Below are 23662 nucleotides of genomic sequence, written 5' to 3'. Positions count from 1 at the left end.
AAAAGGTTTTGGCAGAACATTAATTTTTTTCAGAGTTTCAGAATAGCTGTTCATGTGAAACAGCACTTTTTTTTTTTTTTTAAATTATGTGGGGCCTGTTCTGAGTCTGGTTCAGCTTTACCCTATCAACCCAACATGCTTTTGGTCACTGCCCTTGCCCTCCACGTTCTGTGGTTAATTTCTCTGTGCATATTTGCTGCACAGGTGAGGATTTTGGCTATTCTGACCAAATTCCTTCTGCTCGCAGGAGGGGCAGGGCTGGCAGGAGCTCCTGACTCTTTCTCCTGGTGCAAAGCAGGAGGTGGGGATGCAGACCCTCTGCCCTGCCTTGTGTATGAGTCTTGCCTGCACAATGCCACTACGCTGAATTCAGCCACAGCGTGTTTAACTGCATCAACTAAACCAGTCTCACTGCAAAGCCAACAAATTGCTCCTGAGAACAGCCACCTTCAGCCCTGCACTGACTCGGTGTCTCCCATTTCCACATGAAAGGCCATCCTATGGGTTTTTCTGCTACTTCATTCTTTCCAGAGAGAGAGATATCTCTCTCCAAGGAACTGTGCTATTTTGGTACAGTTTTGTTTTGTCTCAAAGTAGACCATGTTTTGTGCCTGGTATTAGTAGATAAAAAAGTACACAGAAACTCTCCTTGTGTTTGTCAGAGGTGGAGGAGAGCTGTGAGACAGACCTTAGGTCTTCAGTTTAAGATCAGTCCCTGAGAAAGTCCTTCTTGCCCTGAAAAACATCACTTCTGGGGACAGAAATCCATGAAGCTTCAGCCCAGGAAAAGTGAACGTGCTGCACATGAGCAACAGATGATCTATAGACCTTAACCAAAGAAATCCCACCTTTCTTTGAGGAATTTTCTTATCAGTTAAATGAAATGTCTGTCTCATAAATAATAGGCAAAATTTGACATGATCTTATGATCTAGCATAAGATTAGTAGACCATTTTGCCCCTATGTGACTGTGTCATAGGTCTGAAAAGGTCTGTTCCATCTACAGCTCCTTTTCTGGGACTCTTTTTAAAAAAAAAATTGCGAAGCAAAAGCATGGATGCATCCACGGGGTAAGGCAGAGATCATCTCTTTTGACCTTGCAGCTCTGCCCTTCACTGATGAACCCTGCAGACCTTGCACATCTATACTTCAACAAATCATGGAGGATGCCTGGCTGTTATCACTGGACTAAAATGATGCAGCCAGCAGTAGATCACCACCTACTCCACAGATAAATCCAAAAAGTGGAATCAACCTGTTATCTAATGTCAAAATCAGAGTATTTAACTACGAAGTGGGAGAGTGGCTTCTAGGCCCTACCTGGCTTGAGCAGGGGGGTTAACCTCCTTCTCGTCCACTGCAGAAAACCGCCCTAAGCACCAGCCTGTAGGATATTCTGGATCTAGAAATGCTCAGCTCTACCTTCCTCTTGAGGCTGTGCTACTTGCAGTCAGGCACAGAAGTCATGAGGACAAACAGAAAGCAGGCTAGCGCTGGCTGGGTAGTTCACATCTTCAGCTAGGATTAAGGGGATCTGGAGCTTCCAGTCCCAGGTCTGGATTTGGTTTTTATCCTATGTCAGCAGTACAAGGTGGACCACTTAGCTCTGCCAGGCTGAGAGCAGCAAAAATGAAGGACCTGCTGAAACCAAAGAGACTGACTCCTTAGTGTGACTAGGAGAAACAGCTACAATGGGCAAACTTGTAGCTGAAGTCATCTTTGTGACCAAATGGCCACCCTGAAACCTCTGATCTTCATAGACTTGCATTTCTGTAATACCTGCTAATACCTTAACGGTTTAATGGGTGAAAACAGGAATGACCACAAGCATCCAACATCTGAACTGAAATCTCACAATTAACCTTCTCCTTTCAGAAGCAAAGCAAAGGATTTTGCCAAGGATCTGCTGATAAGCTTGAATTAAGAGCATGTTGTGTAACCACTCAATTTTTGTTTCAAAATGTTTTACATTGTGTTTTGGATCCTTTTGTTCCTGTGCAGCACTGACCCTACTTTCAGATTTTGGCATGGCTTTTTAGTGTTTTTTCACGGCATAATGCTCAGAAACGTTAAGTTTCCCTGTTTAACTTTGCCGAGTGAAGGAATCGTACAAAGACCGCCAACTTTCTGGATTCACTTAGTGCATCAGCTTTATTATAACACCAAGTGTTATTGAAAATGTAGCTCACCAAATAAAAGACCTTTCTTCCCTCTATGTAAGCAGGGCTTTTTTTGTTCTTACTGGCACATGCATATGAGTAGACTGCTGCCCTGAACATTACCTTTTTCAGGTAAGAAAAAAGAAAGAAAATAAATCACTTTCTATCAATAGTCCAGGGAAAGATTAAAACCTCGCCCAGAAACGTGACTGTTAATTTACAGAAACCCATAAAAGCCAGGCTGGGTGCCAAGCAGCGCAGCATTATTTGTGCTCCAGCATTCTTTCCCTCTTTATGTTCATCAGTGCATGACTCGTTAGACAACTCTCATTCCATACAGACAGATGAATAATTGTCTCAAGCAGACATGGCTTACAGCCCTCCTAACTTCTCAAATTGAGTGGGTAGGCTGTAAGGAGCGGCTTTCTGCCGTATGAAATATGTTCTGTAACTTAAAGATCTTTGTAAGTGGGTTAAAGGTTTGGGGTGTTTCACTGAGTCCTAGTAACAGTGCAGGACATGATCACATCACGAGCCCCAAAGCATGAAAATGAGAAGGAGCAAAAGAGAACAATCTCACCAAGTACGACCATTAGTATTTGTGGTATTGCTGTAATGAACTATTTTACTACTCTTATAAACCTTTTCTTGGTGCTTCATGATACTGTGAAAGGAATCTGGAAATGAGGAACCATAATTTACAACATAATTTTTGGTAAGATCCTGCAGGATGTGGGCTTGGCCCCCTGCTCCTCGGTATTCATGTCGGAGAACTGAAAGAGTATAAACTCTCCGCCAGTGAAATGCAGTGAAAAATGAGGGGTGTGCTCAAGTAGGCCTGGGAAAGGTCAAGTTACACGGATTGCTGTGGATCAGTTGGCAAGATGAGTTCATTTGGGCAAAGTTATTTTAATATGCAAACTCGTATATTATGAAACAAAGACAACACGGATCATACATGATGGGAGACCATATCCCAGAGGGCAGGTCACTGCAGAAGACCTCACCGTAGCAGCAGATAACTGGAGTTCCTGGTGCAGGGGAATATCAGAATATGAGACTTGAAGTGACACTACCAGCTGGAAAGCTTCGCCCACCTTCGCATTCACAGTTTTCCAAAAGGTAAAGTGGGGGAAGAAAACCCAGCAAAAAGGCAACAGAATAACCTGAATCTTAGAAATTGAAGAATTTAAGCAGCTTAATTTTATTTAGTTTTCCAAAAGAAATACTATGGAACAGAGGCTTCTTGAGAAGACAATTTTTATAAGAGAGGTCTCTCAAATTTACTAGGAAAAGGTCTTGACAGCACCCAGTTACTGGAATTGAAATTAGACAAAATCTGACAGCATGTTTAACTGGGATGAGCATTAGACCACCTTACACTAATAGAGGAAGGGGACTCTGCCATCACACCAAATCTCTAAGTCAAGGTCAGATACTTTCTAAAATGCATGCTATAGCTCAAATGGATATCAGAATCCAGGGTGACACTTTAGGCTTAAGTTATACAGTAAGTGAGGCTACATGGTCAGGCACAGTGATGGTGTTACCATAATGGTTGTGATACCCATTGAACGTAGGCATTCTCTCCCATTTCTGCTGCTTAGACAATGTGGAATCAGCAGGGGGTTTTTTTTGTGTTTTCATCTCAAGATTGTACTTTCCTCTCAAAAATTAGATTGAGACATGTACAGTAAAGGATTTCTAGAATATAAATTTTCTTCAGAGTCTTCAGATAATCCCTACACTAACATTCTGAATATTCTTCATATCTGTTAAGGACATACTTTTTATTGCATGTCATCCCCCATCTGTCTACTGACTGGTTAAGGCAACTGTGAAGCTCGGCAGCGCTGGAACCCTTGCCTGCCTGTCTCCTACATGACTGCATGGTAACCGTGACTTTTGAGATGGGTGCTACCAAGAATTAGCAGCAATACTACATATAATGCTACATAGTTAAGATAGCAATGAGGTCCTACGTACAGAACATACACACTTCATGTATGGCGTATATCTCATATTCAGTCCATTCATAGCTTGCGTTTCTTGACATGCACAATGCTGGAGGTGCCTGCACTAAGCTTTGGCAACAGATATAATGGGCTGAAGCCAACAATCACTGTGGCTGGAAGACACAAAGCAAAGCGACAGGTTTCCTACTGATTCTTGGATCTAGCAAGCTGTCCCATGCCTGGCAAGTGGTTTCTTCAGAATGGCCATGGTGGGTGTGCAATACATATATTAGCACCTGCACAGCAACACATAGTTGACAACCTACCAGTCAACACCAGGAGTCATTTGGGCTTGTGAGATACCTGCTACAGGAGAAACTGGAGAGCCTCCTACTGAACAGACAAAGCAAGACAGAAAACATACTGATGGAAAGGAAGGAAGAAATCAGTATTCAGCGTTCCTCAGATAAGCCTTCAACAGGGCTGCTGTCATTTGTTCTCTGAAAATAAGATATAGTCCTATCTCCTTGCATTGCTATTAATCATGTAAAACACACAAGAATATATTAAAAGTCTGATGTTTTTCAAATGACTGTTGAGGCCAAGCTGAAGTAAAAAAGAACAGAAAGTGAAACAGATGGGAGCAGGTAAAAGTTGCAGTATGAACCCCCTGATTTAAAGCTTAACAACAACTCTAGCCATAAGCACAGAGTAACTCTTACCGGGTTTTCAGTCTGGTTGATTCCAATAAGAAAGACAAGCTCAGAGAAGAAAAGGGCAGCCACCAGGTTTTTGTGGATACTATGCAAGTTGGAACGTAGTGTGCGGATCAGGACCAGCAGTATGAACGTGATCAGCAAAGCCACCAGCGAGATGGATACGGTTGTGTAAGTGACGATCTTCAGAGGAAGCACCTCCCCATTCTGTAGAAAGACAGATTGACAGGACCTCTGGGAGTTTTTCATTCCTTTTCCTCCAATCAAATCTACTACTCGGAAAGCCAATGTTTTCAATACTACTGAGCCAATGTACAGATTTGCTTTAGGACCAACCACTTGCTTTAGGAGTGGACAATGCCACCTCTTAAGTCACTCAACATGTTGAGTGTGTACGGGCAGTACCCAGAGGGACCAGAGAGTTAAGCAAGAATCCTGGTGAATTTGATGCTGGACTGCCCCTGTTGAGGCTATCCTGAGATGCTGAAACACCTAAGGTGTTTATGTCATTGTCCCGGCTATCGTAATTCTAGATGGACCTAATATCAAGTGATGCCACAACTACCATGTGTCTGTAGTCCTTGTCTCACTCCCTTCCCTGCACGGTTCTCTGCAGCACAGTCTGGTGCAGTTCTGCATTGCCGGCTATGCCATGCACCGACCAGGTAAGAAGCTCCTTTCAGCAGTGGTTTTTTTCAGGCACAGGATAACATGCTCCTGACACACTGCAACATGTTCTGTGTCCTGTTCAAAGCTCAAGCTCAAGCTCTGAATCAAAGCTCTTGAAAACCAAAGCCCTCGAAAATCGTAAGTCTGGCATCACCCACCTCTCGTTTCGAAATGTCCATCAGGACGGCAAAGCTGGTTATATGGTTGCACTGGCAAGCGATATGGCTGTGGTTTCTGGAGAACAGCTCACATCCTCTGGAGGACCAGGCACCTGTCCCACCAAGCCTGTGGGGAAAAAAAGGCATTTCTGAGAGCTGTCCTCTGATCTCCCCTTGCCTCCTGCTACTATTGCAGCTCTTCCTCTGCAGCCGAAGAGGACTGTAAGTACCAAGACAGAAATATTCTGCCTGAAAGAATATCATTAACTTAAAAAGCCTTCGGTTCAAGTAGTCTCTGCTATGACACTGGGCTTTGCCGGCCAACTTTTGTGGTTTTATAACAATCTGTTTTGAGTTTTTTAAAAAACAAAAAAAATCTTTGCTTTTGGGTCAGTGACCACACAAGCAATATGGGTAAGTGATTGCATAGAGTAAACTGGCCGTAACAAAGGTAAAAAAATACAAAAACCATAGATACACAGGTTTTTGAGTCATCACTATTTCCCTAGATTTAGACACTGCTTTTAAAACTCTTATGTGAAATATGTTTCAGCAGTAATATGATTTCATCATAGTGTTCCTCTAAAAAGTAGACAAGAAAAGGTTAAAAATAGTAAATAGTATTTTCTATCAGGAGATCTCTTGTATTAGCATTGGGGAGAAACTGCTCCCTTAAAAATTGTTCCCTGTTCAGCCTTGGTTAACTCCAGTGACTTCAGAAATTATTTTGTATCAATATTAATTGTTCTATTCTGAAGTCAACGAGCAATAAAAATACTCTTGTTGTTGCTGAAAGAATTTTTAATTAGATATTACAGGAGATTTTTTTCATTCAGCAATAAAATATTTGTTAAACAGTTTTAATATCACTTTCCCTTGAAAAGTACTCGCTTTTTAAAAACTCTTTTGTTACATGCAGTTTAAGAGCTGCTTTTTAACTGTGGCTGCAGGAAAACGTAACACAGACAACAATACCATTGAAGTTGCCAGCAAATAGCTAATAGATGAATCACTTTAGAGCTAATGAGTTATTCAAGCCCATACGATGTTTAAAAATTTATGAAAAAGGACTTGCCATTCCCTCATAGTTGGCAGAATCATCTGTACGTAGCAGCAACTACACTACTTTACATGCAGGCAAATAGAGTAGTTTATTATTGCTAACATAACAAATTTCTGTTGCCTCTTCGATCCTTTCAACGATATAATCTCCTGAAGCTTTTGACGAGAAGGCAAACATTTCCTAGGTTAGTTTGCTCTTTTATTTCCAGCACAGGATATTGCCTTTTAATGGATTTTTCCAAAGGTTTACTAGAGTTTTCAGATCATTAGGAAATGAGTAACAGTATTCCTCTTACCCTGGGCAGACAATATCATCCTCTCACTATATACCTGGTTTTATGGTTGAAAATTGCATTATATATGTAATAGTTACAATATTGTGAAATCATAACATGCAGAGCGTGTAGTTACGTCTCAACACATTTTCTTTTGTTTTATCCACACTCTTGAAATACCTCCAACAGGACTGTGCTGTTTCCACAATGCCATAAACCCAACAAAACACTTATGAGCATACACAGTTCTTAGCATTTTTCACATTTTCAAGAAAAATATGTCTGTATCTTTAACTTTACTGAATACAAAAGACCTAAATGAGTCATTTTCAAAATATTTCATCTTTTTGCTCACACTTCCCTCCTAGAGAGTCAATACTCCTTGCTTATGTTCTGTTTATGTGTTAGGATTGCTTCCTAAAAACTGGAAGAGGTCTAAGATCCCAAAGAAGGTATTTCCTCTCCCTCCAATTTTTCACTAAAACAAATGAAAGCAAATCTACAATAGCTGATGGAATGAAAGGTAAGTTGCTTCTTAACAGTGCAGCTGTCTTTGGGTTGTCTTTTGATCCAAAAATTTGAGGTTCAAAAATTTATAGTCTCTACTCATATAATTTTATCTGCAAAACCTCAGTCCTCCTTTTTACCACCATGAAGACTTGGTTTTACTGGCCCTGGCTGAGGCATCAAGGGTGGGTGACTGCTTGCCATGTACTTTGTCCATAGTCACGGGAGTGTAACAGAAGATTCAGCCCATGTAAGAACTGAATCATCTCCTGGAGATGCCCTCCTTAAAAGAGGGCATGGGGCAGTGAGAGTCCTGACTTAGGGACCTCAGACGAGCCATGAATTCAGGCACTGGAGTCGGACTATGCCTGTCCAGATATGCATCTATGGGCAAAAAGCATGAGAAAATAGATGGAAATTGTGAGACTTATTATCGCTGGGTGAAAATGAACCCTGCAGAAAGACATGATGGCACTGTGTTTGTTAGAAACCACGTGGCTAACCCTTTCTTTGAGGAGTTATGATGATTATTTTCATTTTTCTCAGGTTGGTGGGAAGTGATTACATGGCTCTATTCCACCAGGAATCGGTTGCCAGTTGAATAAACTGAGTAAAAAGGGTTTTCCTCCAGAATTATTTTCCTAGGTGGAACTTCTCTGCTACTGAGACAGTTGCCACGCACAGCCCTAAAGCGAGCAGGATACATACGTGATGGAGTGATTCCAGAAGACACAGACGGGCTTCGTTCTCTCCTCCGTTTCCAGCATGGCGTACTCCACTATGATGGGCTTTTCCATCAGGTTGGGAGGAAGCTCCCCGTCACTGTGAATGGCTGTGCTCACTACAGGTGTGTTAATAATAGGGCGATTTGGCAACCTGCAGAAGGAGAAAAATTGCAAAATGGTCTAAAAGTTAAAATGCAAAGCATTGATTTGGTAGGCTCTGCAAATAAAAGACTTCCAGTAGCTTTCACTCAGAAAATGAAGTAGATGCACCATCAGCCTTCCACTGTTTGTGTTTCCAAAAGCTGCTGGCACTACTGATGCGGTTATTCTCCCACAGCGTACCAGAGAAGGTCAAGAGACAGTACTGCAGTGACAACTGCAGCACAGATGACATTTGGTTAGTGTAAAAGCAGCTCTGCCTTCCCCGCACACTCAGAGCAAGTGGAAGAAGGGATTTGCACAATTCACAAATAGGTCTGAAGTTTACCTTAGGCTCCTTCGGTCAGGATCATAGTTTTCAGGCAGGAGGTGTCCCAGGGATCGGTATATAACAACCATGGCAACAGTATGATGTATTGAGTCATCTGGGTGTCGCTTCTTTCTCTTTGTAAATGCACTCTCAGGGCTTAGCGCATCACTGTTCACCTTAGAGGATAATTTTTGATTTGAAGGCTTCATTGTAGGCACTGCTATGGAATTAACACAAATATTAAATTCTTTCCACACAACTTTGGAGATATCATTTAAACTGGTAATTTTGCTTGCAAAGATACAGAAATGTTACTGTTGTTATAACTCTAGGCTTATAACACTAACATTATATTTGATATTTTTGATAAAATTTTTAATCAAAAAACCATAGAACCATGAATAACCATTTAGTTCAGCTAGAAAATAAGCCATTTCTAAGCTAGAAGATACAGAAGTATATAAATACTCTGTGCATGATTTAAGGAGAACATTAAAACAATATGCATGCCATTAAATTGCATGTACCTTTATATATGGCAAAGCTAGTGTTATAAATATAACAATTGGTCACAAGGGATTTCTCTGCTAATTCTATCATACAATGAGCTTTCAATTTTGGCAGTATGTCTTAAAATTCACATTCCCTTTTTCGTTACAGAAAAGGTACAAGTCATATAAGCAGGTGCCCTATTTTCTGAGGAAAAAGTCGTAAGGATATATTAGCTTATTCATTATTATGTGTTATCTTCACAAGTGTTACTATTTCCCCATTTGGAGGATATTCAGCCATGGTACATGTATAATTACTGCACTTTGGGTTACCCTCTCTCTCTTCCCTTGCCCAAGGTAACTTGTGGTTCCTCTCAGCCATCTCTGGGTATTTCAGAGACACTGGGAAGCAGGTACTTGCCCATGTATTCCCCCTCATCACCCATCTCCCTGCACAGGTCAAGACTTTATTTGCTGTCAGGTTCTGATAACACAGCTCCGCTCCTAGATTTGGATTCTCCATCTCTCACACCGCCTCCCTCCATCTCTGCAGGGACCAAGGGAAGGTGGCCGTGGGGCTGCAGGCTTCAGGCAGCCGTCTCATCCCATCCCGGTGGGAATGGAGGCAGAGCATTTCTCCCGCATTGACAGGGTGGTTCGAGGGGCCACGAGTGAGACCTGACAGACAGGTACAGCCAGTTACGCAGCCCCCCATGCTTCCCGTCGCTGCCGGCAGGCAAAATGCCTCAGAAGTATGCACAGCTGCTCCATCCCTAAATAATGTTCGCTTGTGTAGACGGTTGCCCTGCTCTCACCCTAGTACCACTCTGCTTCGCAAGGATTAATCTCGCTCCTTGGGAGCTAGTCAAAATTGCCCTCTGAACGGCAGCAGAAGAGTTTTACCTTTCCTGTCTGAACGTCTGAACAAAGTATCAGGGAAGACAACAGATGACTCCAGATCTTTTGGATAATCTTCTTTAATCTCATGAAATCGTGGTATTCTAGCTCCCGTGAAATTAGACTTGTCAAAGATGTCAACAGCAATAACTGGGGGGAAAAAAAGGTTTCCCGTAAAATTAACTTCAATGCTTTCAAATACAATATTGCGACGAACCAAACACGACTGAAAGGTTAAAATGTCTGCACAATGCAGAGAAGAAATTTAAACCCCAATATATAAAGTCAAATCTAATTTCTCTCAATACTTTAAGTGACAACTAAAAGCTTACATTTCAGCATTTTGCAATTTGATAAATGCAACATATTTATTTTGCATAGGCAGTGGAAAGGAGTTCACAAAACAGTATCTCATACTAGGAAAACACTACCGCAAATACTGGATATATAGAAATGGCATGTTCCAATTTCAGACTTGCTTCTTGTAGAGAAGGCTAAATCTGCTGCTTCAGAAATATATTTCTTCTGCATCTGTTAAATTGCAAAGTCAGCTAAGCAAAGAAAATAACCTGGATTTTACCTGGGACTACTCCTTAGTCCTCCAGTTCTCCTTCCTCTACACTAGCATTTCCTCTCTGGCTCACCTCATCAGCTCTGCCTGTTGTCTAACTGCCAAAATATTTAAAAGCAGCTGAGTTGGCTTGAACTTTCCCATTTAAGAGAAGTCATTGAGTGCCAATTTAGATGTTCTAATAAAAGTTAGAAGCTAGAAGTCCTGGGGGTAACCCTACACCGAAAGCTGTGATCCACTGCAAGTTTCTGTATGAAGAAATATCCAAGTTAAGATCTGCAAATTCCCATTCCTTTCCTAGTCTCTAAATAACTCCCAGATGAGCCATTAGAAAACTCCATTAACACCATGTTCACCTGGAAAAACTGTTCAAAAGAAAACAGACCACTTTCAGGCCAGAGTTGCCTCATCCCTCCCAAGCTCACGCCTTTTTACTCAGGAAGAGCTAGTCGAAAAAAATCACGATTTACAACCTGCAAGAAATCCTGGTTTTTGTTTTCATCTCAGTTCAGTTGGGTTAAAGTGCTGAGCATACTTTTTTCTGAGTGTGAAGATAAAAATATTTTGATTCTGATAGTCCTGAATCAAAAGGAAGTATTTCGGGATTGGTTTATTAAACAGAAATCAAAGTGTTTCAGTTTGGCTTAGTTCAACAATGACCCGTCCCCCCTGGAGTTGATGCAGGACTTTATAAACTTTGTAGCTTGACTGTCTCATGCCTTTGATTTTTATGGCCCTGTCACTGTGGACATGAAGCACTCTCAGGACAAGGTTTGTAGGCAAACGTAAATTCACTTCTTATACCAATGGGAAAATAAGACAAGCTTTTGGGCACATAAGCCCTTTTTCAGGTCTGAAATAAAAACTAGATAGCAATGCTGCTTGGGAGGGACCTCTAAAGGTCACCCAACTCAGTCTCACCTCCCGCTCAGAGCAGGACTATCACCAACACCCGATCAGCTCAGACTGTCAGTACCTGGGGAGAAAATGAAATAGAGAGGGCAGGGGAGAAAATGGGTAAAGAGGCCAACCAGATTGTGGTTGCTATGCTTCACTTGCACGTGTACTGCAGGGACATCTGTGAAGTACATCACAGTCCTGCAAGTGCAGGAACTGCTATCTGCTTGTTAGAGGAGGTGTTTACTGTGACAGGTGGGGAAAATATCTGGGTACGTCTGATGCTTCCTTCTCAGTTTAGACCCATTCTGGATATTTTGGACCCCAAGGATTTTGCTCTGATGATGGGTTTTGCAAGGCTGGGAGAGTGTTTGAAGGCTTGGATAGGTGATTCTGAGAAAATACCTTTCAGCACAGGAATTTCTAGAGAAGACGATTTTCTGGATAGGTTCCAGAGTAGGAAAGTATGTGAAAATCAGAGGTATACGATCAAGAGTAGGTTTTTTTTCTTACTGCAGTAATTCTTCAGGTGGTGGTGGGGTGATTCTTTCAAAAATATGATCTACTTATGTTCAACTATACTAGGTGGTCTCAAAAGGCATTACCTTTACCTACAAACTTTGTCCTTCCTACCATCTGTATACTATTGTGGCTGCAACAAAATGCCACACGGAGCAGTGGCACGGCCCAGAGGGAGAACAGATCAAAATTCTCCCAGGAGGCCCCCATGGCAACTGAGAAATATGGATCAAGGCTCAATTGACTTGAAATGAATGCACTGATTAGATTAGAAAATCCAAGTATGTTGTTTCTCAGTGGGTACTATTAAAACAAATAGCTAGCACCTCTATCTAGCACATTTTTAAAGCTCTAATACAAAACGGCAGTTTTCAACACAGATACTCACTCATGTTAGTGGCAACAATGACAAAAGGTCTCATGTAGGTTTTCTTCATGTTCCGGGCCACATTGTTGAAATATTCCTCGTAGTGCCTGAGCAGGTGAGCGGTGCCACCCTCCGTTCGCTGAATTTGCTCCCAGTGCTCCTTGTTGCTGGGGTCCAGTAGAGCACTACCCACTTTGATAATATTCTGAGAAACAAAGTACAAGCCTAAATTACGAGGCAAACAAAGCGCTGGCTTTCAAGTGAGGAATATTGAAAATGATTGGCATTACTGCCTCAGGTGAGTGTATAATGAAATATTTTAATGCAGGCATGTTCTACAGCAGCCTTATGAAAATATGCACACCAGTTACTCACCCTGAGGTTTTTTTGTTACATAAAGCAAATCCCTCCAAACTTTCTATGAGCAAAGTAAGCCAAAATTGGAGGCTATAAGAAAACTGCCTACTTTCTTTCCCCTTTAAGACAGGAAACCTAGCAAGAAAATGTGGAAGGAAAACCTAACCATATTTTCATTGTCTCAGAGAGATGAGAGACAAGAAAAGCAGAGTGCTTGGTATGTACACTGAAGAACTCCCCCAGAGAAATCAAAATAATGTGTTATGTTAAAAATCAAAAGAAAGCTATAGATAGCAATATCGCTTTCTCTTTTATTTTGATTTTTTTTTTACTTTGTTGATTCCTGGATAACTAGGACAACTTACATGGTGAAGAATGACAGAAGCGAATATTAACTTGCATATACAAACTTGAAGATACATAAGGAAACTTAAATTATGTTGTTCTCCCCCCATTTTTATGTTGCTTACAAATGGTCTCAAAATGGAAGTTCTAGCTGAGGACCTGCCCCTTCTGCCCTGCCTTACAATAATATCCAAAGGGATCCTCAGGCTGAATGGAAAAAGACCCCAAAAGAAAGTGTTAAATGGCTTAAATGGGAAAGGTGCTAAGAAGTTTTTCATCTTGGTGTACATATGAACTACATTGTTGTGTCAAAACCTAATTCCTAATGAAGGTAAAATTTGCATAAATGACGGTAGGAATTAATCACCTCAAGCTCTAAAATAGCCAAGGCAAATATTTGGATACATGTAACCCTTCATTTAGAAGCAAATGGGGAAGATGCTATATTCTCCAAGTATTGTCTGAGGTTGCAAGCGTGTATCTGAGATAATAGAGGCTGCCAGTAAGACTACCTTTATCTAGGGCGAGAAGCACTACATGGTTCCCAAGGAACACAGGAGACACATGCTGTACTTGGTACCAGGCCTCCTTGGTGTTTGTGAACGTTATTTATGGTTTTTTGTTATCTATTTTTCAGGCTTCCACCTGAGACTATTAAAAAAAAAAAATTCCTTCTCCCCTTGTGCTCCCTCAGCCTAGGATGTTACTCCCTTTTTGTCATGAGCTTTACTGATTAGTTTTCAAATCCCTAACCCATCCTAAAAATATTTAGGGAGTTCTTGAAAACATCATCTGTATGAGTTTCAGTGCCAAGTGCAGAGAATAATAAATTAAAGCAGAGGTTTCCAAACCACTTTTTTTGCTTATTGTTCTTATTTTTAGTTAACAAAACATGCTAAAACGAAGTTCCTTCTCAAGATCTGAATGGGGGAATTCATTCACTCCACAGCCTGCAGGTACAAGTTTGTCAGCACAGTGTCTCCTTAGGAAAGGAAAAAACGAATCTCTTAAAATCTCGTGCATCTAAAATGTTCAACGTTTCAGTTGTTCTCCACTCTCTGTGACTGTACAGCCCAAGACACTGAAGAATTTTCTCAGTCACATTTCCTCCTGCTCCCACCTCTCCAGGGATGTCCTCTCCTGGTGCAGCTTGGCCTTGCACAGGGTCTCCAAGTTCACCCCAAAGTCTGCCTGACCTGGCTGGTCCTCCTGGAGTATCGTGAGCAGTGAGCTGGGTGTAGCACACCTTCAAAGGGAGCCAGGCCACCTTTAGCCAGCACAGAGGCCACTCTTGGCCCATGGAGGGTCGTTGCAGCATCCCTATGGTGGTGCCCGAGCTCCGGGCTCTGCTAGCACAGGTCCAGCAGGATGTTTTAGCTTGGACTCTGTGCTGTGCCATGGTAGGGATCTTGGAAATAGTATTGGCAAGCGTGGACAGCAGTACCCTGCAGCACACATGGGAACAAGGAGAGCTCTACGAGCCTGACATAGGTCATCCAACCTTCACATTTTCAGACTACAGAAAATTCCCAACTTCCTCCACATCTCACATTTTTCCACTACAGGTACATGTCTCCCCCAGACAGGGAGGGTGCTACAGCTTGTTCTCTAGACCTGGTCAGGTCTTTGGTAATAACTGGGTCTTTCATGAATGCTCTGACTAGCAGAAGCCCTCTGGCATGCATTTTTGTATGTGCCTGCATCACTTAAAATATCAATATGATATGGAGTGTCTTTCAACGTACCAACTCTTTAATAAACATGACTCAAGCGTTTCCAAACCAAATTATAAGAAATATTCAGAGTCAGTAACTGGCTCAGAGTTAGTTCACTGCACATCTAAATGAAAATGATCACATTAGGCAGATTTTCCAACAAAATTGAATATGGTACACAAAACTATTTTATCCAGGAATAATGCATCAACTTGATTATCTTTTTCATTTGGGGATTTTTGCTTTTGATTGTTACTATGATGATATTTATTATAACAGCGCTTTCTACAATATTTGTATTACACACATATGTGTGTGCATACACACATGAATAACCAACTTTCCATTCTAAATTGAGAAGACTGACTCATTTGTGAAACAGATTAAGCAAGACACCTTGGTCAAAGACAAATTTAATTATACATTGCCATAATACTTTTAAAGGGAACTGTAAAGGCTCAGCACAGTATACAGTATCTCTCTTACTTCATTGAATTCCACGTCCCTCGTGGCTGCCAAGTCAAACCCTTGTTGCTGGCTCTCATATTGGAGGACCCGGATCATCATCTGGTAAGCTGTCCTCACATCATTGCCATACAAGCTGTGTGTGTATTTGGTGGCATTCTGCAGCACTCTCACGATCCGTATGGTTTTGTCTCCGTTCAACTTGGTCTCATTGTGGTGTAGCTTCTCATTCTGAATCAGAGACAAGAAGGAAGAAAAAAACCAGTGATGTATCTTTTTCTTTTCATTCTAGACAATCATCATTTAGCGATTTTTGGCACAAAGAGTTGTTTGATCAAAATGGTGTTTGTCTTGAGAAAGGTTTGACAGGACAACTCAATGGAAAATGTAACTGAGAGCCAGAAAAGCATTAGGGTCCTGACGGGAAACGAGGAGCTTCAAGGACTCAGTCAAAAGATGGAGTGCAGGGATATCAAACCGGAGTCTGAATTGATGATCATTTACAAAATAAAGGCAAAACCAAGAAAACACAGCTTACCATGATTTTTAGATCCACAAAAGTGCTGGTGGTGCAGTTGAAAAGCTCAGGAGGCAGCCAGCCCTTCTCAATGTTACAATGGCGAACTGCGTTTCCTGAAGGAAACAAAGTGTTAATGGTAAATAATGTTCTGAATTGTGCTGGGTAAATCTTCATAGATTTCAAATATCCTAGACTTTCAGATTTCCTACATTTTCAAGTTTCTTAAGCTACGCACATATTTCACTTTTCAAAGTGGGATTCCTGTCTGAGAAAAGTTAAAGACTACTAATCTTCATGAACTGTTTTCCTCAGGCTTTAGAGAAAAGTTAGGCAAGCTTCAAGATCTGCCCAACCGCTCCGAGCCTCGCTGCCCTAACGTTCTCAAATGAATTCAGCAATGTATTTATACCAAATATGAGAGAGACTGTGCACTTCCTAAATATTTCTGAAAACATATCCCTGCTCAAATTTCTGTGCAATAGCCTATATAGGAAGACCTTACGGATAAATGCTGTTTTCATGTCAAAACATGCTAGCACCTTCGCACACTGCATGCGGTAAACACTTCAGCCAACACGTATCATTGCCTTTTGCCACTTGTGGATGGTCTGTGAGCAGCTTACTGTTTAATTTAGCCTATTATTTTATACTATTTGTCAGATAATTTTAAAATGTGATTCTTGGCTGTGGATCCTTCACAGTGAATTGCAAGCTATCAAATTAAAAATTTACATTGTGCTAGTTAACTTGCACATAACATATTGCATGTGTCTAAGCCATTTAATTACTAATCTCTAAATAAGAATTATAATTAATTGAACAATATCTAACTATATTATTTCTCTTCCATGATTAGGTGAATACAATTAAGCCTCAGGTTCTTAGTTTGAATATTCATTATTATAAAGCTTACTTTTTTTGAATGTTCTGTAAAAGTCACTTAAAACATGCAATTCCTATAAGTACCCTTGCCTGCCAGCCTATTTACTAGAAGAGACACTGGGGTCAACCACAAGAACAGTGCAGAAAACTTATTTCAATTCAACTTTATACTGTTTAATAATGTAAATATTCTTCACTTAAAAAAATTAATCAATTCTATCTCCTAAAATCCTCAGAACGGGAGCTTGGTTGACCACAAATCTTCTGCACACGTACAGGCAGTGACCTCCCCCCAGTAATATTTGGGGAAGTCACATAACCATTTATAACTCATTGAGCCCGAGGAGTGCTCACAGCAGAGAGTTACCAGGCCCAGAAATGAGACAGAGGTTTCATTTCCCACTGAACAGCCTTCGGAAAAGATTGTGAACTCTGTTTTCAAAAATCTGCTAAACATTTTCAGGGACATGCGTGAAAAAGCAGATTGTCATTTGCTTGCTGTACAAAATGACACAGCTCACGTGCTTCATAAAATGTGTTTTTTTCAGCCGTCTGAATTATGGGTTAGAGAAAAGATGTTGAGAGATGTGGAGAAAAACGCGAGTTCTGTTGTAACTCTTAGCTTTATTAGCCTGCAACGCTAGTAAAGCAATCATCACATAAATGATTTTCCTCATTTTATCTTTGCCCAAAGGAGCTGTATCACTAAAGAACATGTACAAGCCGCTAGAAACTAAAAGTTACATGTGTAAGAATTGCTTGATAGAGTAAACAGAAAATAGAAAATTGGACTGTGCTTTTTTGAAAATACAGATACAGAATTTCTGTTCTTTATATGTGTTTATCTGTTGCACTTTTGTATTTATTTTTTGCTACTATTCCAAATGTATTTTAACAGTTCTTGAGTTTCAGCTAGCTAAACTTTTCTGCTTGTGATATGCATGAGCTATGCTGTAATCTCTAGACCCAATGAATTAATGCCATTCCCTATGTTCACATTTTTTTGCTCTTTTTTTCCCCCTTAAACAGGCATGTAGATAAAATAGTTAATGTTTTACCCAGGGAACTTACCCACTGATCCCTTAGGACATGGCACAGCAGCTGGCTGGCCAAACTTGGTCTGTGGCCACCAAATACCAGCCTCGAAAGCTTTGGGACAGCCATTATAAATTACTAAAAACAGAAAAAGAAATGATGCAATTTTTCTGATAAGATAAAAATCACAACAAGGAGATATTTCAACCCGCCTAAAGGACCTTCCTGTAATTCCGAAGCCCTGTCAGGATATCTGCCCTCTGCAGTGCCTTCCAAGCTGTAACCCATCAGCTGCTCCTTATCCAGCAGTGCGGGCAGACAGGTACAGGCAGAGGAGAGCTCAGGATAATTATGGGGCTCTGGATTTTGGCTCTGCCTACCTCTGCCTGCTCCTTTATTGTGGGAAAACGTTTTCCTTTCATTTCACCCACACACTGTGGTGAGATGGCTGCTGCAGCAGCTTTGCGCTGATCACAGGAGGAGGGTGGGTGGGTGAGAGGAAAGGCAGGACAGGGAAGAAAGGCCGAGGGCACTAGGTTCGCGGCACAGCCTCTGTGGGCAGAAGGCGCGAGGGCTCTCACCTGCCTCTTCAGCTGCAGCACAGCAATACGATGCTGCACTGGCAGACAAATTCAGGTTTCAAGTAGAATCGGGATTAGTGTTTGCTCCCCCCCCTTAAGCTTGCTATATTTCCATTTGATGAAAATTAAAGAAATACGAGCTTTTTTCTTTTTCCCCAGCCCCCATGAGTCATACTGGCCCAGACTTAGGAGGAGGGGTGCATGTTTAGGCTGCTGCAGCTCCCATTGCCCCTGCTGGAGCCACCCCTTTGGGCTCACGTGAGCCCCAGGATGCAGCTGCATGCCCACCACTGTGCAACCCCCCCATCTCCCCGCTGCTGGCGGCTCTGATCCTGCAACTACAGCCTGGCTGATCAGCAGCGCTTGCTGGACAGGAGGTACCTTCACAGCCCTTCATGGTAACTTCAGCAAATGGGTTGTCGCAGCGGTTGCACTGCCGCCCTATGACGCCAGGTTTGCAAGGACACTGTCCTGTCTCCATGTCGCAGGCGCGTGTGTGGGAGCCAGAGGGGAAGCAGTCGCAGGGGTAGCAGGTGTCACTGCTCTGGGGCCTGTAGTAATTTGCCTACAAAAAACCAAATCAAGAGACGTGAGGTATTTGACTTCATATTCCAAATTGCTTGTGTTTCTGAAATCCTGCTCTAGCAGCATGTGCATTATAAAAGGGCTAATTTTGCAAAGCACGGGATAATAATGATATTATTATTAACAGAAAACGTAATAGCTATGGGAAGTGTGCTTTGTTAGCCCTGGCAAGGCAGAGAAGCAGAGCTGAGTGCCGGGGGGATGGCTCTATGTCATCTCTGTGCCATAGAGACCTGGGGTTTGGACCACCATTTGCAGTGGAGGCGGAGGACCCACGTTACTCCTCGTGTACTTGCCGCCACTGCCCAGCAAACGTATTCTTAGAGGATTTGCAGTTTTCTCTGCTTTGTAATTCCACTCTTGTATGGCACGAACAAGCCAGTAAGGAAACTTCTTGCACCGTCCATTTGTGTTTCATGTACAGGGTGGAGAGCAACCAGTGATCACGTATTCAAATCGCATCTGTAAATGCTTTTGATCCGAGGCGTTACGCGATTACACAAGAGCACGGTGCTGGCACCCCACTGACTCGATTTAACGCAACAGTTGCTGTGTGTCCTGGTGGCATTTTGGAAAGGAGTACGGGGCCAGATTCACTGCTGCCGGTCTGCACAGGCACAGCTCCTCTGATGTGATTCAAGTCTATTGTAAAACCTATTGGGAGAAGTCCTTTGTAAAACCTTCAGGAGGGAGGCGCCTCCCCTCCTGCATCCCCCGTCTGCCCCTGCCTGTCCATGGCAAATTCCTCCTAAACTCAACAGAGCCGTCACTGAGGAAAGCATTTAGCCTCTCGTATTATTTACCTCTCTCCAGCTGCTAAGCCTTTTGCTGGCCGTTGTACAGGGGAGAGCTTCACCCAGCTGGCCCGAGCTGTTTCATGGCTATTACTCCCTTGTGATACACAAAACACCACCGGCACTCCTCTGCGCCCAGGTCTGATCTCCCCCGATAAACCAGACTGCACTTCGGAGAGATCAGAGCCAGGCTTTCATCCTCTCATTTTGCTTTCCAAACACAAATAAGATAAGAGCTGCACACTATGATTTTGTGAAGGGCGGTGCCAGCAAAATGTTTTAGGTAAAGATTAACTGCACTGTGCACATATATATATGATACAAAGCACAACTTTGTACTCAGATACTGACTTGTAGTTATTAGTAGTATAGTTACTTTTAAAACTAAAGAAATTTTGACTTAAGACTGGTTTCTTTTGCTTACCTTGCAATGGCATTCTCCATTGGTCTTATTGCAATCAGAATCAAACCCTTTACTAGTCTCACAATTACATGGGCCACAGATGGGATTTCCCCACCAGCCTCTGGGACAAGGCAGGTCGATCCTATAAAAGAAAATCAAATTGAAAGAAAATTCTTTTAAGCTTCCTCTTAAAAGGTGGGAAAAAAGAGCTTTGGGCCAAATCTGCACTCAACTCCATCAGCTTATAGAGTGTAACGTATCTCACTGCAGCAGCCAACAATCAATATATAAATATATATACACTGTAATAAAAGAAAATAAAGATTATCAGTGCTACGAAATCCTAGAGCGAATGCTTCTCTAAATGTTTTCAAGACCAGCTCCTCTACGTAAGGAGTATACATCTGTACGAGCAAATAAAGTGCTCTTTCCTCTGGGAGAGGGTGATGGGGCTCCTGCTGCCTAGTGGAAACTGTCCTGGTCCCACCAGTCCCATGCCAGGGAAAGCGCTTGCTGCGGCAGGCTGGACAGCCTGTGTTGGGCTGTGCTAGCACTTCAACAGCTCAGGCAACTGCAGGCAGTGCTGAACCTGTGCCCTAGTTTACCTACCACCACAAACAGCCTCGGGGTACAGTTCCCCAACACTTTATATCCCACCCCCCATCCCCACGGGTTCCTGTCCCAGCCCTGCCATGGGCAGCAGTGCTTGTCCAACCTGCGGGGACACCAGCTCAGGTGCAAAGCTGGCTGCAAGCTCACCCTATAAAGAAAAATCACTACTTTCAGCCAACCTGGCTTTCTCAACCAGCTCACCACAGAGTCTGAAAAGCCCTGGTCTGCCACAGGGGAGGAGGAGGAGGAGACCTGTGGTTGGGGACATGGAAGAGGGAAAGGTGGCAGGTTTGACCCAGACTATGAACCAAAGACTATGATTCAGACTATGAGTGGAGCAGCACAGCTGGTCGGAGGCTGTACAGCAACCCAAAAGCCACCCCTGCTGAAGGATAACCCTTGTTTTTGCTGGTTCTGCTTCTTCTGCGTGAGCTTCTGAGCAGATTGTCCCACAGATGCCCCAACACTAGTGCTGGCAAGGAGAGCTCTGGGAAGGGGCTGGGGGAGCGACCAGGGTCTCTGCTAGCTGGAAGTCTTCGTCAAGCAATAGCCTGAAGGATGACACTGCTGAGTCTGTGACCAGCATAATGCACAAGGAATCCCCTCCCTGCTGCTCATTTTAGAAAAGAAAAGCTGTTTGCTGTCTGTTTCAAAGACCACGCTGAATTTTGTTTACGGTAATTGCCAGGTTTGTACTTCTATGCTTTATAATATGAAAAACCACAACGCTGCACTTGACACGATGTCAGCAGATAATGACAAGGGACAGCGTCTCTGTGTCGCTAATCCAGTGGAATGAAAGATGAATCTGGCAACAGCACGGCCAACATTTGCAAGCCCACACAACAACGGGTGGAGGAAGAAGCTTGCGGTTTTCAAAGGGAAGGAAACACCACATGAGCTATTCCTAAATCGGCAGACAAATGCACTTCATTTGCACATCATGAATGGCCCGTATTACAGTAATTCAAAGTGCTGTCTCTGGGATAAGAGGAGGTCGGTTGCTGAATGCTTATCTGAGACCAGGAGGCTGTCGACAAGGGAATCAGCACGTTTCCCCTACACAGCAACAGGACATAGGCCTCCCAGACTGTCCAGAAGAGATGGCTTTTTGCCAGCCCAGGGACTAGACCCAAACTGCAAAGCCATTTTATCTGGCCACGGGCCACTTAACTAGGTGCATCGCTCTGTGTGTGCGCTGGGGGAGCTGAAGGAGAGACGCAGAGCAAACTCAGGCCAAGCCCACCACAAGGTATAGGTCAGATGCAGTGCTGTGTAACACAGCACAATTGGTCTAGCTTCTGTGCTGCTGCTGAAGAAAAGTGGCCCCTGAGTATATGGAAGTTTGCCTGGTCTCTGGGAAGAAAGCTCAGGAGTGCCAAAAGGCAGGGAGCCTGCAAATACCATCTACTATGAACACTCTAATTGTAACAGGAAAGCTAACCGAAGTAGAAAAGGAAGGGGGAGGACTGCTGCCTTAGGAGAAGAGGTACCTGGAAGGATCAAGAAACCAAGAACAAAAATAATTCTCTTACTTGCTCTCGCAGTACTGTCCATAGTAGCTTTGTCCACATTCACAGGTGTAGCCATGGGATGAGCTAGGTTTGTGCACGCACGTGGAGACATGCTCACATGGGTTCAAGTTACATACATCAACACAGTCTCTCCCAAAGTACCCTGGGGAGACAAGGTCATAAAATTACAGCAACCATTGTAATTTACGATTTGCATGTCTCCAAAAGACCATTTTAAGCTTATACACTAATAACACATCTTCAATAATCAGTAGATTCCCCCTGAGATACTGTCAGAAAGAAGGTACTCTTTTCCCTCTCAGCAAAAAAGATAGTGGGCTGTTCTTTTCGACAGTCTGTTAACACGCTTGAGGCACTCTTGTGCCTTTGGTTCCCAGTTTTATATTCAGGGCATGTGTTACAAATAGTTTTGTATTCTCTCCCTGTGTGTATGGGAGGTGACTGTGCTGTGTGCTGACAGCATGTGCTGGCTACATGCACCAAAACAGAGAAAACATTCAAAGTATCTTGATTAGGATGCAGGATGTGAGACTGAAATCCAAAAGCAGAAAAGGCTGCGAAAGAAAAAGAAAAAAAGAAAAAGAAAACAGACAAAAAGTAAAGGGGAGGTGCACAGAAAGAGCCCTTTGGAACAGAGACCATCTTTCTGTTTGGTTGATACGTTGCCTAGAACAAATGATCCTTAGTCCACGACTGCCATTTCAAGGGTGCTACAGTAAGACTAAGAAAGGTAATACTGATTGGAACAGGAAGAATCAGAAGATGAGCACTTTGCAAGCATGCTGCTGCTGCCACTGCTGCTCTTCTGATGAGTGCATGAAGATCTGATCCAGCTCCTGGATGAGTGCATGGGATGGTTACTGGGTTACCTGGGTCACAGACACAGGAGTAGCTGTCCCAGTCATCGCTGCAGTAGCTGTGCTGGGGACATGGGTTGGAATCACAGGGGTTATCCACTTCGCAACCCTCTTTCACGTTGATCTTGATAGCCTGTTTCATGTTGAGCGTAGCTATATTTGTAGATGTCTCTCCCATTCTTACTCCCTGGTGACAAAAGACAATTATTTTTAAATTAGAGTCTTCATTCAGAACACAGTACTATGTGTTTCACTACTTCCATTAATCCATGAGGCTACATTTTAAAGAAACATCACCTGATGAGACAAAGCCAGACTTTTTTTCAAATGCTGTTCCCCTGTGAGACCAGATTTGTACCTGGGAAAGTGGGTGGACTTTAATATTTTGATTCTTAGATATTTTGATGGAGGAAACAGAAATGTTCAGGGATGGATAAAAAAGAAAACCTCACATTTTCATATGGGTATTTTCTTAAAAGTTTGAAGTTTGTTGCTCTACTTTTCATTTCATACCTGCATACAGCCATAAAAACCCTGCT

General features: G+C 42.6%; 1 protein-coding gene across 1 annotated transcript in view; it reads right to left on the bottom strand.

Moving 5' to 3' along the window:
- LOC104081031 (cadherin EGF LAG seven-pass G-type receptor 1-like) overlaps positions 1–23662 on the bottom strand; it is a gene marked incomplete at its 5' end in the record, with an annotated part of 73437 nt that overhangs the window by 15675 nt on the left and 34100 nt on the right. The window contains 14 exon segments of the mRNA XM_009583615.1: positions 4837–5037; positions 5658–5784; positions 8210–8377; positions 8714–8915; positions 10090–10233; positions 12459–12642; positions 15341–15550; positions 15858–15952; positions 17793–17894; positions 18719–18902; positions 20141–20261; positions 22267–22408; positions 23136–23310; positions 23637–23660. Coding sequence (XP_009581910.1) covers positions 4837–5037; positions 5658–5784; positions 8210–8377; positions 8714–8915; positions 10090–10233; positions 12459–12642; positions 15341–15550; positions 15858–15952; positions 17793–17894; positions 18719–18902; positions 20141–20261; positions 22267–22408; positions 23136–23310; positions 23637–23660 — 2079 coding nt within the window.

This window comes from Fulmarus glacialis, unplaced genomic scaffold (genome assembly GCF_000690835.1).
Source record: "Fulmarus glacialis isolate BGI_N327 unplaced genomic scaffold, ASM69083v1 scaffold6838, whole genome shotgun sequence".
NCBI lineage: Eukaryota > Metazoa > Chordata > Aves > Procellariiformes > Procellariidae > Fulmarus > Fulmarus glacialis.
The sequence above is the reverse complement of the archived record's forward strand: the minus strand, read 5'-3'. Positions and strand labels throughout refer to the sequence as shown.